The sequence below is a fragment of the Puma concolor genome, chromosome B1 (assembly GCF_028749965.1).
Source record: "Puma concolor isolate L17-30 chromosome B1, mPumCon1.1.hap2, whole genome shotgun sequence".
NCBI lineage: Eukaryota > Metazoa > Chordata > Mammalia > Carnivora > Felidae > Puma > Puma concolor.
This window is the reverse complement of record NC_141670.1, coordinates 80,374,482-80,391,817: the sequence shown is the minus strand read 5'-3', so window position 1 is coordinate 80,391,817 and position 17,336 is coordinate 80,374,482. Positions and strand designations below refer to the sequence as shown.

The window sequence follows — 17,336 nt, the reverse complement described above, 5'->3', positions numbered from 1 at the left end:
CAGCAAAAAAGAAATAAGTGCAAAAAAATTAAAGATTAAAGATTACACACCTACAATGAAGGATACCTATATCTTCTATTCCTTTTAGAAGAAATAGGACCTAATATAAATCTTAAAACAACTACTATCTAAAAATCTTATTTGCAACACTACTAATAGATTAGTAAGTTACCCATGATTTTCAGATGAAAAGAATAAACTGGATAGAAGATTGGGAGGATAAATAAGAAACTTATTGGGCATCTGGGTGGCTCAGTCGGTTAAAGCATCCGACTTCGGCTCAGGTCATAATCTCATGGTTCACGGGTTTGAGCCCCACATCGGGCTCTGTGCTGACAGCCCAGAAACTGGAGCCTGCTTCGTGGATTCTGTCTCCCTCTCTCTCTGCCCCTCCCCCATTTGTACTCTGTCTCTCTCTAAAATAAATAAAACATTAAAAAAAAAACACTTATGATAACAATGGAGTCTACTTTTCCTCAATGCTGTCACAGGTGTCAGCAAATAAATCTAGGCTGAGTAGTCTTAATTATTCATTAAACCATAGTCAGAAGACATGTAGGTGCTATTTGGGAGACACTTCTTACTTAAGATGGAGTTTCTCAAATTGCTAATCACAACCAACTGGGTTATATACTGCAAATAAAATCTAGAAAGTGCCAGAGTAGTATGTTACAAATAGCAATAAATGTTATTTCTCAAAATCTTTGCTTTATATATTTATGCACACACACATTCACATACATACACTGGTTCACTGTAATTGGAGTCTTTATTCTGTCCACTATTATAAACATTTCTATTGAAAGTAAAGCTGGGTAGTATAATACTAGAGCAACAAGAACAGGCAATGTAGAGAGAAGGTATGTCTTATTTTCTTTGTGGCTTACTTACAAAGAGCACACAGTATTTACAAGGCACATCTTATTAATCTTCCTGTTGCAAGTCTTTAAAAATTGGACCAATTATTATATATTTCTTACTGCACATATGGATCAAAACTTTAAAAAATACTGATTTAGGTTTACCTCATTCCTGAACTTACCATCTTTTTCATTTTCTTTGCCAAAGTAGACCAGGAAAAAGGCTGCCTCTTTAAAACTTTACTTCATCCTTAACTCTTTAACTCTCATAATTAGATTTAGCTTATAGCTATAAATTCTTACTCAGGTTTGCATTCTCCAAACACAAAACCCAAGGAGTTTCAGAAACATACTAAGTATTTAAAAGAAGCAAGCTTGGAATTTATAAGTAACCATAACCCTGTCTTCAACTGAAGCCAACTTTCTGATATATCCCAATTATAAGTTTAGACTTAAAAAACTCAAGATGCCTAAAAAATTAAAAGTTTTGCTTTGCTTACACAGGACAATGAAGACGGGACTCAAATCCCTTATATTTATAGATTTAGAATGTAGACTAAAGTGTTTAGGAAAATTGAACCCATTGTAAGTACAACCAAGCAATAAAAACAAAGCTTACTTACTTGAAAATGACAGCCTTTTTGAAAAAAGAAGTCTGCAGCAATATTTTTATAATAACGCTCCTCTTTAAAATCTTTTAAATATACTTTATTAATCAATTTAAAAAATATTTAACCATTACAAGGAATTAAATCTTTATACCCCCATTTCATGAATACAATTCCACTACTAATTCAGACCAGAACTGCATACTTGCTGCTCTACCTGAACAGTTTTTCATTAGAAAACTACTCTTCATTGTTTTACTGTGATGCTGACATTGCTTTTGTGATGCTGGACACTGAGTACTAATTCTTCTCCCATTTCCACCTGGATGGGATTATCTAATACAACTGCAGCTTGTTTCCAGTGGGAGGCTTCACTTGAAGTATCCAACCTAATCTCGTCATCAAGGTACATATGATACCAAAAGGGAATGGCAGTCACTTGTCCAGATTTACAAATGTGTACCTATGAAAATTAAGAAATTATGAAAATTTCATCAGAGTAAATAGAACAGAGTTGAATAAGTAAGACTTGTCTTTTTAGTCAATTTTAGCTCCAAGTTTTATAAAGATTTAATCACCCAATCCAAATATCAACCTATTTTATTCACTAGTATTTACCAAGCTCATTTTTGAATATTGTTTAGAAAAAAAACCTAACATTTAAATCTTCAAAGAAAGTGACTAATACTATTTTGTGTATATAAAGTATTACTTAGCTTAAGAAAATTCTGACTATGACAAGAATAATCATTTTGTATTACCTTTACTTCTCTGTTAGAGGTGTTCAAATATGGAGTCATTAAATCTAGTCTTAAGAGTTCCACTGGCTTGCTTAAAGGTATACAGGGCAATGAGGACAGATCCAAAAATACACGTATAGGTACCTAGAAAAAGTACAAATTTTTCACTTTTACTCAATTCTTTCTGTGGCCCAATGACCCTGAAGTGCTTACTTTGTACCTGCATCAGTATGATACAATGCTTTTTACACCTAATATCTCATTTAATTTAATTCCCATATCAATCTTAAGGCATAAGGATTTTCATGATTCCAGTTTTATAAGAAGGATGAACAAACCAAGGCTTAGGCAGGTTACATAATTTGTTATGGTTTCAATTATCTATGAATTCTTTTCTTAGATGAAAGCAGATTAAATTTTTACTTAAGCCAAATAGCTCCAAAAATTTGAAACACAGATGTGCTTATGTGTGAAAGATGAACTAATTAGCAAATAGTACAATATTATTGTACTGTTTGAGAAAATACCAAATAATAGTGGATTTCATTTGTAAAATAAAGTTTAATTCTAGAAAGCAATGTTTCCCAACTTCGGCTGCAAGTTAAAATCACCTAAAGAGCTTTTTAAAAGCCTCAACTGCTCAGGCCATACCTCAGATCAATCTGGAGTTGGGAGCCAAGTATCGATAGTTCTGAAAGTTCAGTCAAGGTTGAGAGCCACTGCTATAATGGGTTCCATCAATTTTAGCAGCAATAGAACCTTCCTACCAGTAACTTTAGCCTCTTCAATTTGAAACAGAAAGGAAACTGTTGTTTTAAAAGTGCCCTCTTTCCTTTGAGTAAAATATTAGCAACTGTTCATGGTGAAACAGTGGACACAGATATACCAACCTCTTCCTGGGCATCCTGAAGGCATCCAAGCTTCCCTCACCATAAAAACAGCAATTCCATGCCATTTCCAAGACTGATTATGCCCTTTACCCTCATTTGTATCAGTCACCAGAAGAAGCCCTAAATTCCTTTGTTACCTCTCATCACAGGCACTCTACTCCTTCATAGCCTGTCCTCACTTCTATTTCTCAACCCAGCCCACTGGCCATCCCTGTCATCTGTGTTAATTCTTCGCACATTTCCCATCTAGAGCTCATTATTTCATGAGTTGTCTAGAGTTCAGTTCTTTCTATATATGCCCAAGGTGATTTCACTCAGACTTAGGGCTTTAAATATCACCTACCACATTTTATCTCTAGCCTGTATCTTTCTCTGAATTCTTATAAATGATCCTGCAAACACATAAATGCAACCTAATCCTCCTGCTATTTTCCCCAAATCAGTAGATGGTAACTATCCTTCCAGGTGCTCTCATTACCCACATCCAATCTATCACACAATGCACCTTCAAGTATGTCTACAGTTGGAACTCTGCACCGTCTCCACACTGCTATGACTCACTCCTAAGTCACTACTACCTCTTACCTGGATTACTGCAATAATGCCTTTGCCTGCTCTCACAAGTGGCTTACTTCTAACCCCTTAACCATAGTAACCCTTTCAAAACAAGATACCTCATGTCACTCCTCCACGTGTTTTCCACCCTTTTCATAGTAAAAGTCTTCCTATGACCAAAAGGGTCTATAAGATCTGGTTCCTAATACTTTTCTGACTGCATCTTTCATCTGACTCACCTCATGGTATCTTCCTGCTGTTTCTGAACACTCCAATCATGCTCTTGCCTCAGGCCATTGCATGTGTTGATCCTTTGACTTGTTTATGATTTGCTTCCTTATTTCTTCAGCTCCCTGCTTAACTACCACTTACCCATGAGTCCTTCCCTTAGTCATTACCTATATGAAACAGTATGTATCACATACCCCCATTCCCTGTATTTCTTAACCTGCTTTATGTCCATAGCACTTCTAACCATCTATCATACTAATCTTTTTACTTGTTTATTATCTATTTCTTGTTTGCCAATTTGAGTGCTAGCTCCATGAATGCAGGAATTTATCTCTTATTTTCCTAGGCCAGTAAAAAAACAGAAGAGAAGGGATATGAAAAGTATACAGACCATGAATACAAACTATTAAGGAAGGGAGGATATAAGACAGGAAGTACAGTGAAAAGATGGCAAGGTCAAAATTTAATAGATTCTGATGGGACCAAAGAGTTGCTTGCTGATCAAGAGGGAATAAGCTAGAAAGAAAGGAGATGGTGGTATTTTTGAACCACACAAACAATTTAAACTTCTGTCTTCTTTTTTTTTTAAGTTTATTTATTTTTTTAGTAATCTGTGCACCCAATGTGGGGCTTGAACTCACAACCCCAAGATTATGAGTCACACACTCCTGCAACTGAGACAGCCAGGTGCCCCTAAACTTCTGTCTTCTGGTAAGTGTATTCTCCTTATTAAACTTGCAAAAAATCTGAGATTAAACAAACTCTAAAACTTGTTAGCCAGCCCTGAAAAAAGCATTTTCTCAAGAAACTTATATTTGCTAAGTACTGTTCACATGAGATCTAACTGCATCTTCAAGGGTTTACTATGTATAGCCTTCAAATAAAAGTTTTAGATATCACTTCTTGAATTCTGTACCCAAATCCTACTTCCCAAAAATTCAGCTTTGGTTTACACATCAGTATCGCATCAGTAGGTACTTCCTGCCTCTGTCTTCAACCCAAACTTCTTCCCTTAGACATTCTATCCACTCACACAATTTTAATCCGCAAATCTGTATTTTGCTAATACCTTTGCCAGCACTAGATCTTGACTCCTTGTTTCCCAAATAGCAACTAAACCCTTTGCCTTGCGCTCCAGTTTCCTAGGCTCCTATATTCTTACCCACAGCAGTCTGACTGTCTATACACTAGCTGCTTACATCTATCACCTGCCAGCCTGAGGTTTCAATGTAATAAAGGGTTCAAGTTTGGAACACAGGTCTTTTTCTGACTGCTTCTGCTTTAGACAAGAAGCACCCTTTTTCATAAGACTAAACCTAGTACCCTATTTTCACTTAGTGGTTCAGAAGAATATCTATAGACTTTTGTCAATAGGAACAACAGAATTCCTTGGCGATTCTAATCGCTATGTTGATTTTCACTCATAAATTCCTTTGCTCTAGGAAACTGATTACCACCCTGATCCAGCTAAACACAGTGACTGTATTCAACTATGGAGAAAGATAAGGTAGATGGTGGGTAACAGCCACCTGATGGAACTTCTCTTCTAAACACTTACCTGAAACTGATTAATAAAAGGTGCTATATTCAATCCAAGAGTGCGTTCTGTTCCTTGAACAGCACTCTCTTCTACCAGTGTCTGTGATTCCACAAGCAACCCAAACATCAACACATACTGAGGAAAGATCTTGCCTCCAGATTGCAGCAAACACCTAGAGAAGGAAAAATGTTTTAAAAATCATCTTGATTCCCTACATTTTATAAATACCATAACTAATTCATAATGAATTGGTAAACTACAGATTGTACCTAATCTAATAGACTGTATGTTATTGGCTGGTTGTTCAGAGTGATAAACCACTGGAAATAATTTCCCAAAAAGTCAAAGTGGCCGCTGATCCATGAAAGAGAAAAACAACCAGTTGGCTTGATGGATGTAAGTCTTTAGATTCAGGAAGAGTAATCAATGGATATTAAAACTAGTGGGTGAAAGTTTTATTTGGAAAAAGATATTTACATCGTCTCCAAGTATCGTCCCCACAAATGGCTTACTAGTTACAAAGGGAAAAACAGCAACTTACTATGGAAAAACCCAGTGAATACAACTTAAAACACACTGACCTAAATTAATATCAACAATCATGGGATAAAGCAATACTATATGCCTCCTAATGTGACAAAACTTCTGTGAAGAAAACTGAGGAAGACTGGGGAGAAAAAAAGGAATATAGGATATTACTGGGATAGGAAAATGTTTAATATAGACTATATGTTAAATAATAGTATCTTTATCAATGTTAAGTTTCCTGAATGTGATTTTATTGTGATATGTAGGGAAAGCCTTTGTTCTAAGGAGATACACACTAAATGTTAAACCGTGAAGGTTAAAAGACAAAACAATAGTCTTATGTTCATTGTTACTATTCTTGCAATTTTTCTTAAGTTTGAAATTTTGAAATATTTCAAAATAAAAAGTTGATGGAAAACTTTATGATAAGTAAACAGACTGCTCTTGTAACAGCTCTCACTAAAGATTAGGTCATTGGAAGCCAAGTCATAACTGGGTCATTTGATGAACATGGAATCAGCAAGAGAAGTTAGAGAGGATTCCTAAGTATAATGCCATTAGACTGAGACAAGTCATGATCCTAAACCAAGACAATCTCTCTTCAGTAAATAAATATAAGTACATCATCATTTACATTGTAGTAAGTCCTACATATTATATAGATCAGCCTAAAAAAGGACTTCACAGTACTTTGCTCATTTTTGTTATTGCTTTCCTATCAACTTCTAGTATTTTAGGTAAAGTCTAGTAGAAATTAATCTCTATAATTAATAAAATTACACAGCTCTTAACAAAATTCCTGTCTATGTCTTTACCAAACCAGAAAAAAATGTGTCTTCCTAAAAAACTGGAGAAATCTACCTGTTTTGCTCAAATGGATCAGGTTTATTCCTGATAATTCATGGCACTAATTTTTCTGAAAAAATGATGAAGTTATCTCTAATTGTGATCCATTTAAATAGAGCCAGATATAATCACTCTTAAGATCACAATTTCTCAAATGACAGACCAGCCACAGAGCTTTATGCTCTTGACTAAATTCCCTCCATCCCCAGTAACCACAAGAGGGTACTGTTCTATGAAATTCGCAAGCTGAAAAAGCACATAGGGTTAGAAGTCAACCTTCTAACCATAAAAATCTATGGGGAAAAGGAAGGGAGGGCATTACATCAAATCATTTCAGAAAATTAGACTAAACAAAATATCAAAATTTTATCTTCTGAACCCTAAAAAGTCAGAACAGGCTGACTAGAGTACTAACAACTGTGCTAGAGATAAATACTATACACAAAGGCAGTATATGATAATTATTTTAAAAGACCATGGTCATACTATTTTAATCTAAGATGTTATACAATGGGGCACCCGGGTGGCTCAGTTGGTTAAGCGTCCAACTTCGGCTCAGGTCATGATCTCACAGTTTGTGAGTTCGAGTCTCGCATCGGGCTCTGTGCTGACAGCTCTGAGCCTGGAGCCTACTTCAGATTCTGTGTCTCCCTCTCTCTCTACCTCTCTCTGCCTCTCTCTCTCTTTCTCTCAAAAGTAAATAAACATTAAAAATTTTTTAATATAAATAAATAAAATGTCACACAAATCCTTAACTCAATATTACTGTCACTAACAGGAATGCTCCTTAGTTATGTTTAGATAAAAGAGTAATTGCCTTGAAACTCTGCTTAGCTTTACTGACACTGTTTTGTTGTCACTTACACCACTGCAGCTGCCAGACTCCTCGATGGACCCTCTGCAAAGCCAAATAATACTTCTGAACCATCTGTGCCTTCAGCAGTGAGAAAATACGTTCCAACTCAAAAGTCTAACCATAAATGGCAAAAATTCTGAAGAAACTCTTCAGTTTCCTTGTGACCCAACACAAGATGTTTTTAAATGCGTTTTAAATTAAAAAAAAAAAAAAAGTACCAAGCTTTTAAACTTCTTCCTGTATTTTAATCTAGTATGACTGAGCAAAGTCTAAGAATGAAGATTTTAAAACAATGACTACAAAGAAAGGTAGCTAGAATCTAAATATTTAAGTCTGTGAAATGGCTCATTTTCCCTTGCCTTGTTTGGGGGTGCTCAGAGGAGTTCTAGTGAGACAGATGCCCTTATCCCAGATATAACTTCACCCTCTTTCACCAGTCATGAGACCTCCCCTCTGTTAAACACTGACCACACAGGAGGCCTGTGTGAGAAGTATCTGCATACCTCTGTCCCCAGAACCAAGAAAAGCCTGCCCATTCAGGTAAGGAGATTGAACAATAGCTTGGGCTGAAGGAAAGAAGCACTGGTTCTTCACTGTTACTCAGGAGGTAGGTATTTGGAGGGGAGGGAACACTGGTTAAAACAATAATCATGGGCACTACTAGCATTTAGTGACCAGAGGTGCCAAACATTCTGCAATCCATAGGACAATCCTATATAAGAAAATTAAACCAAAACTGTCCCACCCAAACTTCCAATAGGACACCCACCCCAATTAAGAAACACCAGGAAAAGGAGTTGGTAGCTTTATATAAGATGTTTCCCACTAATATAACTAATCATTCAGACAGAACACACTGCTCAATTGTTTTTATAACCAAACATGCTTTTTAAAAATCCTTTAAAGGTTACATTTAAATAAAATGTGACTGACTGAACGCTTTTCCACTAAAGATCAGGAACAAGAAAAGGACACCCACTTTCATTACTTCCATTCAATGTAGTCACTGTAAGTCCTAGGTGAAGCAATCAGGCAAGAAGAATAAAGGGCATCAAAGCTGGAAATGAAGAAGTAAAACTATCTCTGTGCATAAACAACATTATCATATATGTAAAAGCCTCTGAAGATTCCACATAAAAATATTACAACTAATTAATTCAGCAAAGTTGCAGGACATAAAACCAACACACACAAATTAGTGGTATTTCTGCAATTAATATGAACAACCCAAAAAGGAAATTTAGGAAACAATTTCACTTTCTATAGCGTCAAAGTAATAAAGTCCTTAGGAATAAACTTAACCAAGCAGGTGGAAAAGACTTGTAAACTGAAAACTATAAACATTGCTGGAAGAAATTAAAGAAGACACAAATAAATCAAAAGACATCCCACATTCATGGACTAGAAGAAAATACTGTTGCTACCCAAAGTGAGCTACCCAAAGTGAGCTATACAGATTTAATGCAGTCCCTTTCAAATCCCAACAGCATTTTTTACCAAAATAGAAAACCCCATCCTAAAATTATATGGAATTTCAAGGGATCCAGAATAGCCAAAACAATCTTGAAAAAGAACAAAGTTGGAAGTTTTATACTTCCTGATTTCAAAACTTACTACAAAGTACAGGGAAAATGACCATATAAATAAAATGGTGGAAAAGGAAGCCTCAGATTCACCTCTTCCCACAGAGACACTTACTTACCCAAAACTGCACAGACTAGGGGCACTTGGGTGGCTCAGTCAGTTAAGCATCTGACTCTTGGTTTCAGCTCAGGTCACGATCCCACAACTTCTGAGTTCGAGCCCCACCTTGGGCTCTACATTGGTAGTGTGGAGCCTGCTTGAGATTCTCTGTCTCCCTTTCTCTCTGCCCCTCCCCCACCTGAGCTCTCTGTCTCTCTCAGAAATAAACATGAAAAAAAAAAACAAAAACCTAAAAAACACACAGACTAAACTGTTTCTGTGAGATACCTAGAAACTAGTTAAGTGGTTCCTGTACTCCAAGCCAGTACACGGCCAGAAAGAATTATATGGAAGGTGATGGGAAAGTGTATTGCATTTACTTGCCACAGTCCCCAGCTACAGCACAGTACAATCAAGAGACAACCCCCAATTCCCAGCTTCTTGTTGGGGAGAGAAACAGAAGAAATGGAACGTACATCCAACACTATGACTTTTGGGAGTGCTGCCCAAGGAACTGGTTTCTGTCTCACATGAAATCTAAGTGACAAAAAATAGGCGCCAGGCTGGGGCCCTCTGGTAGATTACAAAGGCGATCACTTGGCTTAAAGACCAGAGAGTCTGCAGTTCCACAGACAGTCATCAGGGTGAGCTCTGGTACTATGACTTGCTATAGCACCAAGGGAGCTGCAGTACTTCAGACCGATACTAGGGGAGCTCCTGAGGAGAAACCAGCAAGACTTCAACTAGCTGACACACAAAAGCCCCAAGAAGCTACATGCCCAGAAAAGGCTTGCGAGGTCTTCAGAATCTCTAGTCAGGCTGAATGGTAAAGGTCCTCCCTGTACAAAGCCTCCCTGTACAAAAACTGAGAGAGATTAGGCGTTCTTCTAAAAGCTCAAGTCCTAACAAAAGTTAACGTGGCATACAAACACGGAAACATGGCCTAATCAAAGGACATTAAATATCCAGAAATTGACCCTAATGAAACAGATACAAGAATTAAAATTAACTATCATTAGGATGCTCAAATAAATGAAATGCAGAAAATGATGCATAAATAGAGAATATCAACAAAGACATAGAAACTATAAAAAAGAACCAAACAAATTGTGAGCTGAAAAATAACTGAATTGAACATTTTACTAGTGGGATTCAACAGAGACTTGACCAGACATAATGATCAAATTCGAAAACAGACAAATGAGACTACATCAAACTTAAAAAATTCTGCACATCAAAGGCCTAAAGGACACAATCAACAGAGTGAAAAGGCAACCTATGAAATGAGAGAAAATATCAGTAAATCATGTATCTCATAAGGGGTTAACATCCAGGATATATAACAAACTCCTATAACTCAACTACAGCAAAAATCCAATTAAAAAATGGGCAATGGACTTCAATAGGCAGTTCTTGAAAGAAGATATAAAAATGACCAACAACAATATGCAAAAATGCTCAATATCACTAATCACAAGAGAAATGCAAATCAAACCATAAAACATGAGCCTACACCCATTAGGATGTCTACTATCAAAAGAACAGAAAATAAACAAATGTTGGTAAAGATGTGGAGAAACTGGAATCCTTGTGCACTGCTGATAGAAATGTAAAATGGTACAGCCATTATAAAAAAGATTCTGGAGATTCCTCAAAAAATTAAAAATAGAATTACCATATGACTCAGTTAATTGCACCTCTGAATATATATCAAAAGAACTGAAAGCAGGGGCGCCTGGGTGGTTCAGCTGGTTGAGCATCAGACTCTGGATTTCGGCTCAGGTCATGATCTCATGGTTTGTGAGTTCCAGCCCGGCATCCCTGCTTGGGATTCTCTCTCTCTCTCCCCCTCTCTCTGTCCCTCCCCTACTTGCACTCTTCCTCTCTCTCTCAAAGATAAATAAATCAACTGAAAAATCAACTGAAAGCAGAATCTCAGAGATTATTCACAGTAACTAAAAGGTAGAATAACTCAAGTGTCCATCAATAGATTTATATAGTGGAATATTATGCAGTTTAAAAAGAAGGAAATCCTGTTACATGTTACAACGTGGGTGAACCTCAAGGGCATTCTGGTAAGTGAAATATATCAGTCACATAAGACAAATACCATATGATTCCACATATGAAGTATCTAAAGTACTCAAAATAATACAAAATAGTAATAGAAATTAGAAAGGCGGTTGCCAAGGGCTTGTGGGGTGAGGGGAATTAGTGTTTTATGGTTATAAAGTTTCAGTTTTGCAAGATGAAAAAGTTCTAGAGACCTATTGGTTACAATGTGAAAATACCTTAGTACTACTTAGCTGTATACTTAAAAATGGTTTAGATGCTAAATTGAATGTTTCCCACATAAAAAAAGAATTAGTTACTTAAAAACAAACTTATTATGAAGCTACAGTAATCAAACCAGGATGGTACTGGCATAAAGGGAGACAGGTAGATCAATGAAACAATTCAAGAGCTCAGAAATAAACCTTGACATATACGGTGAGATGATTTTTGCCAAGAGTATCAAGAGCATTCAATGTGGAAAAGACAGTCTTTTCTATTAACAGTGTTTGGAAAACTGGATATCCACACTCATAAGAGTGAAGCTGAGCCCTAACTATATACCATATACAAAAATTAAGTTAAAATGGATCAAAGACCTAAATGTAAGACCTAAAACTATAAACACTCTTAGAGAAAACATGAGAGAATAGTTTTAGGCCACAGAATCTGACAATAATTTCCTGGATATCAAACCAAAAGCACAGGCAACAAATTAAAAAAAAAAAAAAAAAAGTGGACTGTATAAAAATTTAAATTTCTGCACATCAAAAGACACTTTCAGGGCACCTCAGTTAAGCATCTGACTTCAGCTCAGGTCATGATCTTGTGATTTGTGGGTTTCGGCCCCACTTCAGGCTCTGTGCTGACAGCATGGAACCTGGAGTCGCTTCAGATTCTCTGTCTCCCTCTCTCTCTCTGCCCCTCCCTGCCCCTCTCAAAAATAAACATTAAAAAAACCAAAAAGATACTTTCAATAAAGTAAAAAGGCAACCAACCCACAGAATTGGAGAAAATATTTGTAAATTATCTGATAAGGAATTAATATCCAAATACATAGAGAATTCCTAAAAATCAAAAAAAGTCTGACTCAAAAATTGGCAAAGAACTTGAAAAGACATTTTTCCAAAGAAGATATAAAGACAGCCAATAAGCACTTATTTTAAAAAGCTCAACAACACTAATTAATAGGGAAATGCAAATCAAAACATTAAGACATCATCTCCCACCCAGTAGGATAGCCACTACAAAAAAAAAAAAAAAAAAAAAACAGAAAATAACAAGTGCTGGTGAGGATTTAAACCCTGTGTACTGCTGATGGGAATATAAAACTGTACATCAACTGTGGAAAGCAGTATAGCAGTTGCTCAAAAAATTAAAACTAGAATTACCATATGATCCAGCAATTCCACTTCTGGGTATATACCCAAAAGAATTTCAAGCAGGGTCTGAAAGATATTTGCATTCTCATGTTCATTATTATTGTTATTCACAATAGCTAAAAGGTGGAAGTAACTCAAGTGTCCATCAATGAATGAATAAGCAAAATGTAATACATACATACAATGCAATATGATTCAGCCTTAAAAAAAAAAAGTTCTGACACATGCTACAACATGGATGAACCTGGAGGACATTATTCCAAGTGAAATAAAGACAGTAACAAAAATATAAATATAGTATGGTTCCAGTCATATGAGGTCATAAGAGTAGTCAAACTCATAGAAGCAGAGACTAGAATCATGATTGTTAGCTGCTGGGGAGAGGATGGAATGGGGAGTTATTGTTTAATGTGCATAAGGTTTCAGTTTTACAAGATGAAAAGAGTTATGGGGATAATTGAAGGTGATGATGGTTGCACAACATTATGAAAATATTTAATACCACCAAACTGTACATTTAAAGATAGTTAAGATGGTAAATTTTATGTTATGTGCATTTTACCACAATAAAAAAAATTTGAAAAAGAATTAAAACTGAAGATAAAATAAACCATTAGGTAAAGTGTCTTTCTAAATAAGTCAAACTTCATTTGTGTTAAAAATTCATAGAGCTGAAATTCCTTCCAAGGTGGCTAATGCAATATCCCTCATTTTACAGATGAGGAAAACTGAGGATGAGAGTATATATTGTGATTTATAGAAAATTTCACTAGGGGTGCCTGGGTGGCTGAGTCGGTTAAGCGTCCGACTTCAGCTCAGGTCACGATCTCACGGTCCGTGAGTTCGAGCCCCGCGTCGGGATCTGGGCTGATGGCTCGGAGCCTGGAGCCTGCTTCCGATTCTGTGTCTCCCTCTCTCTCTGCCCCTGCCCCGTTCATGCTCTGTCTCTCTCTGTCTCAAAAATAAATAAAACGTTAAAAAAAAAAAAATTAAAAAAAACAAAAAGAAAATCTCACTACTTCAGGAATTCATTAACAAATGTGAGACTAGCTCTGAACCCTTTAAGCACCATGTTCTGGGGCGTCTCGGTGGCTCAGTCGGTTAAACGGCCGACGTTGGCTCAGGTCATGATCTTGCGGTCAGTGAGTTCAAGCCCCGCGTCGGGCTCTGTGCTGACAGCTCAGAGCCTGGAGCCTGTTTCAGATTCTGTGTCTCCCTCTCTCTGACCCTCCCCCACTTCATGCTCTGTCTCCTCTGTCTCAAAAATAAATAAATGTTAAAAAATTTTAAAAAAGTCGGTTAAGCACCACGTTCTAAACTATCGAGTATATCTGCTTAAAATTTTATGTGCATGTATGTATGTATTTGTGTCAAATCTCTGTATCCCCATAATTTGTGATACGTACAAAACTGTTTTGAAGAAAAAAAAAAGTGGTGATTTTTATTTGTTACTCCATAAGAAGAGTTTGGTTAACAAAAGAAAATGTATATAGAACCTAAAATATAATTACCCATAGAATCAAACACTTTTTCCTGGTTTTGTCAAATGTTTTTTTCTTCAATAGATAATCTGCCTTTGCTATTGCAATCTGGTCTGTATTCCCACCGCTTTTCCTATACTACAAAACAACCCATATATATACCACAAAATTCAAAATCTGTTAACATTCATTTTACTCAAATTTGGATCCCCAAATGTTAAATATTGCCATCTTTTCAGATCTGAGCAGCATGACCAAAGGACTTTGAAGCTTAGCCAAATTTGCTTTCTGTATTAAATATTAGGGTCAAGTTTGCCTCCAGCAACAACACTGAAGGGAAAATCTCTTAGGGACAAACTGTACTATAAAATAAAGATTTTAAGACCTAAGAGGACTGGGATTGTTCATAAGAAGCACTCTGCTCAGGGCACCTGGGTGGCTCAGTTGGATGAGCATCTGATTCTTGATACCTGCTCAGGTCATGATCTCACTGTTTGTGAGACTGAGCCCCGAGTCAGGTTCTGTGTTGACAGTGTGAAGCCTGCTCGGGATTCCCTCTCCCTCTTTCTCTGCCTCTCCCCCACTTATGCACACACACACTCTCTCAAAATAAACATTAAAAAAAAATTTTTTTTTTAAAGAAGCACCCTGCTCTCCCAACATATCATCAACTGTGTATTATATATCTCTCAAAGATACGTCTTATTAAGATGTGATTTGATTTTTCCTTATTTACCCTGAATGTCTTATCTGTTCTTATAGATCTCTACTTAATTCTCTATATCATACATAGACAGTCCAATCTCAAAGCAGGCTCTCTTCTTCACACCTACAGAGCAGGGATTCCTTTAGACCAAAAACAACGAGTAATGACATGCACACAAAGAGAAAGGCATAAAGTCACATGTCCTGAAAAGCAATGCTTAGAACATACTATGATCATAACTCATCTGTGCAGTTATGCCACTGAAGAACTAAACCAATTTATATTAATTTAAGCTCAAAATACGAAAGTTGCATTTTGTGTTTTACCTGGATATTGCAGCTTTTTCCATTATTTCCTGCTGAATGAGCCCAGATGGCTCAATGACATCCAGTATAATTATACTCCACAACTTGTCTGATTTTGGCCTTTGCAACACAGCAGATTCATCTTCCACGTGTCTCAGCCAAAACTCAAGTGTTTCTTTAGGAAAGTGATTGGCTTCAGATATGAGGTCCAGAGTTATACGATGTTGGTCTTTCTCCACAGAACTGTAAGGTTTAACCTGCCCAAGTGTGCCAGCAATTATGGGCAGAATGGAGAAGCCTTCAGAAACATCTAACACATAGAATGGTTCAGGGATGCTCTCTTCTGAATTACTCTGTCCACTTCCACAGCTCATCTCATTATTCTGGCAGTGAGTATCCATGGCCTGACACAGTTTCTCTGGAGTCAATGAAGACAAGACTTTTCTCATTGCCATTTTAAAGCTTTCATGATAGAGGTTGTTATTAAGCAAAGCAATTTCTGTGGATTCCAATATACATGTCTGCTCCATAGCATCTGGTTTGCTGGTCTGAAGGTTAGCCAGGGCACTACAGAGTTCAGCTTCACTTCCTAAGGATAACAAGTCTTTATCCTTGCTAAAATCTTTTCCAACATCCATTTCATGTTCTGAACTGAAAACACTGATATTCTGAATTCTTAAGTAACAATCTTGACAAGACACTTCCATCATCACCTGGTCCCCAGATTTTATCCAGTAGTCTCCATAAAACAGTAAGAAAGAAAGAAAAATTGTAATTAATATATTTATAAGTCTAAGAATCATACAAATACTTCCACTCTCCCCTCATTTTGAAATCACTACAGGAAAGATTACATCTATTGATTTAATAGAATTAAGTGAATTTATTCATGTCCTACAAAAAAAACTAGGAAAAATCCCTACAGCTTTACTTAGTGAAAAACTTAAGTTTGAAGATTCAATTAACTAATGGCATAATAGACTCAAGAGCTCCATTATTGGACCCCAACTATTAGTTTTATAGTGCCTTTACTGCAATCACTAGATATCATGTCCCCATATTATGGAGTGGGGAAAGGGGTACAGGAGACTCCCAATCCTCTTCAGTAGTGAAGCGAATAACAAAGATAAATAAAAGTCAGGGATCAATACCAAATCTCACTTTAGCTTAAAGGGGCATTCTTTTCTCTAACAGCAATTTCCAAAAAGAACAAGGCAGCATTCAATAGAACCTTGTCAGTAATATTTCTGTTTATATTTAAACATTCTTTCATGTTTAGGAATTTGATAATATAAGGAAGGACTAAGTCCTACAATAAAGAGTGTATCATGGTCTTATCCATGAACTTTCAAACTTGGTAAAACTTTAAAATGTGCACGTATAATCACAATTTCTTCTTATCAGCATTTAGAGATGGTTGAAAATACAAATTATTCTTTTGTTTACACATTTAAAATGTCCTTTCCCTAAGAAGGATTAAAATTTTTAAAGCCCATCTAAGTTACTATAAGAAAGTTAGAATAAACAAAATAACACATGAAAAGATGTGCAACATCACTAATCATCAGGGAAATGCAAATCAAAACCACAGTGAGATATAACCTCACACCTGTCAGAATGGCTAAAATCAAAAACACAAGAAACAAGTGTTGGCAAAGATGTGCACTGTGGGTGGGAATAGTGTGGAAAATAGCATGGAGGTTCCTCAATAAATTAAAAATGTAATTACCCCTGCTGGGTATTTATTCAAAGAACACGAAAACACTAATTCAAAGGGATATACACACCCTTATGTTTATAGCAGCATTATTTACAATAGTCAAGGTATGGAAGCAGCCCAAGAGAACACTGATAGATAAATGGATAAAGAAATGTGGTATAGAAGAGAGGTGGGCTGGGGGATGGGTTAAATAGGTGATGGGGATTAAGGAATACACTTGGTATGATGAGCACCAGGTGATGTATAGAGGTGTTGAATCACTATAGCATACACTTGAAACTATAATTACATTGTATGTTAACTGGAACTTAAATAAAAACTTAGAAAAAAAAACATGTGATATAGACATACAA

At 36.3% G+C, this 17,336-nt stretch overlaps 1 protein-coding gene across 4 annotated transcripts in view; it reads right to left on the bottom strand.

The window, feature by feature from the left end:
* Positions 1 to 750: 750 nt before the first annotated feature.
* PRMT9 (protein arginine methyltransferase 9) overlaps positions 751 to 17,336 on the bottom strand; it is a 95,008-nt gene continuing 78,422 nt past the window's right edge. For 3 of the 4 annotated variants that reach the window (XM_086704133.1, XM_086704132.1, XM_086704134.1), the window contains exons 9-13: positions 15,285 to 16,002; positions 12,781 to 12,837; positions 5,443 to 5,596; positions 2,230 to 2,352; positions 751 to 1,931 (exon numbers count right to left, since the gene is read on the bottom strand). In XM_086704133.1, coding sequence (XP_086560259.1) covers positions 1,716 to 1,931; positions 2,230 to 2,352; positions 5,443 to 5,596; positions 12,781 to 12,837; positions 15,285 to 16,002 — 1,268 coding nt within the window. In that variant the 3' untranslated portion in view covers positions 751 to 1,715. The remainder of the gene's footprint in view (positions 1,932 to 2,229; positions 2,353 to 5,442; positions 5,597 to 12,780; positions 12,838 to 15,284; positions 16,003 to 17,336) is intronic. The other variant, XM_025922010.2, reaches the window with a different exon arrangement.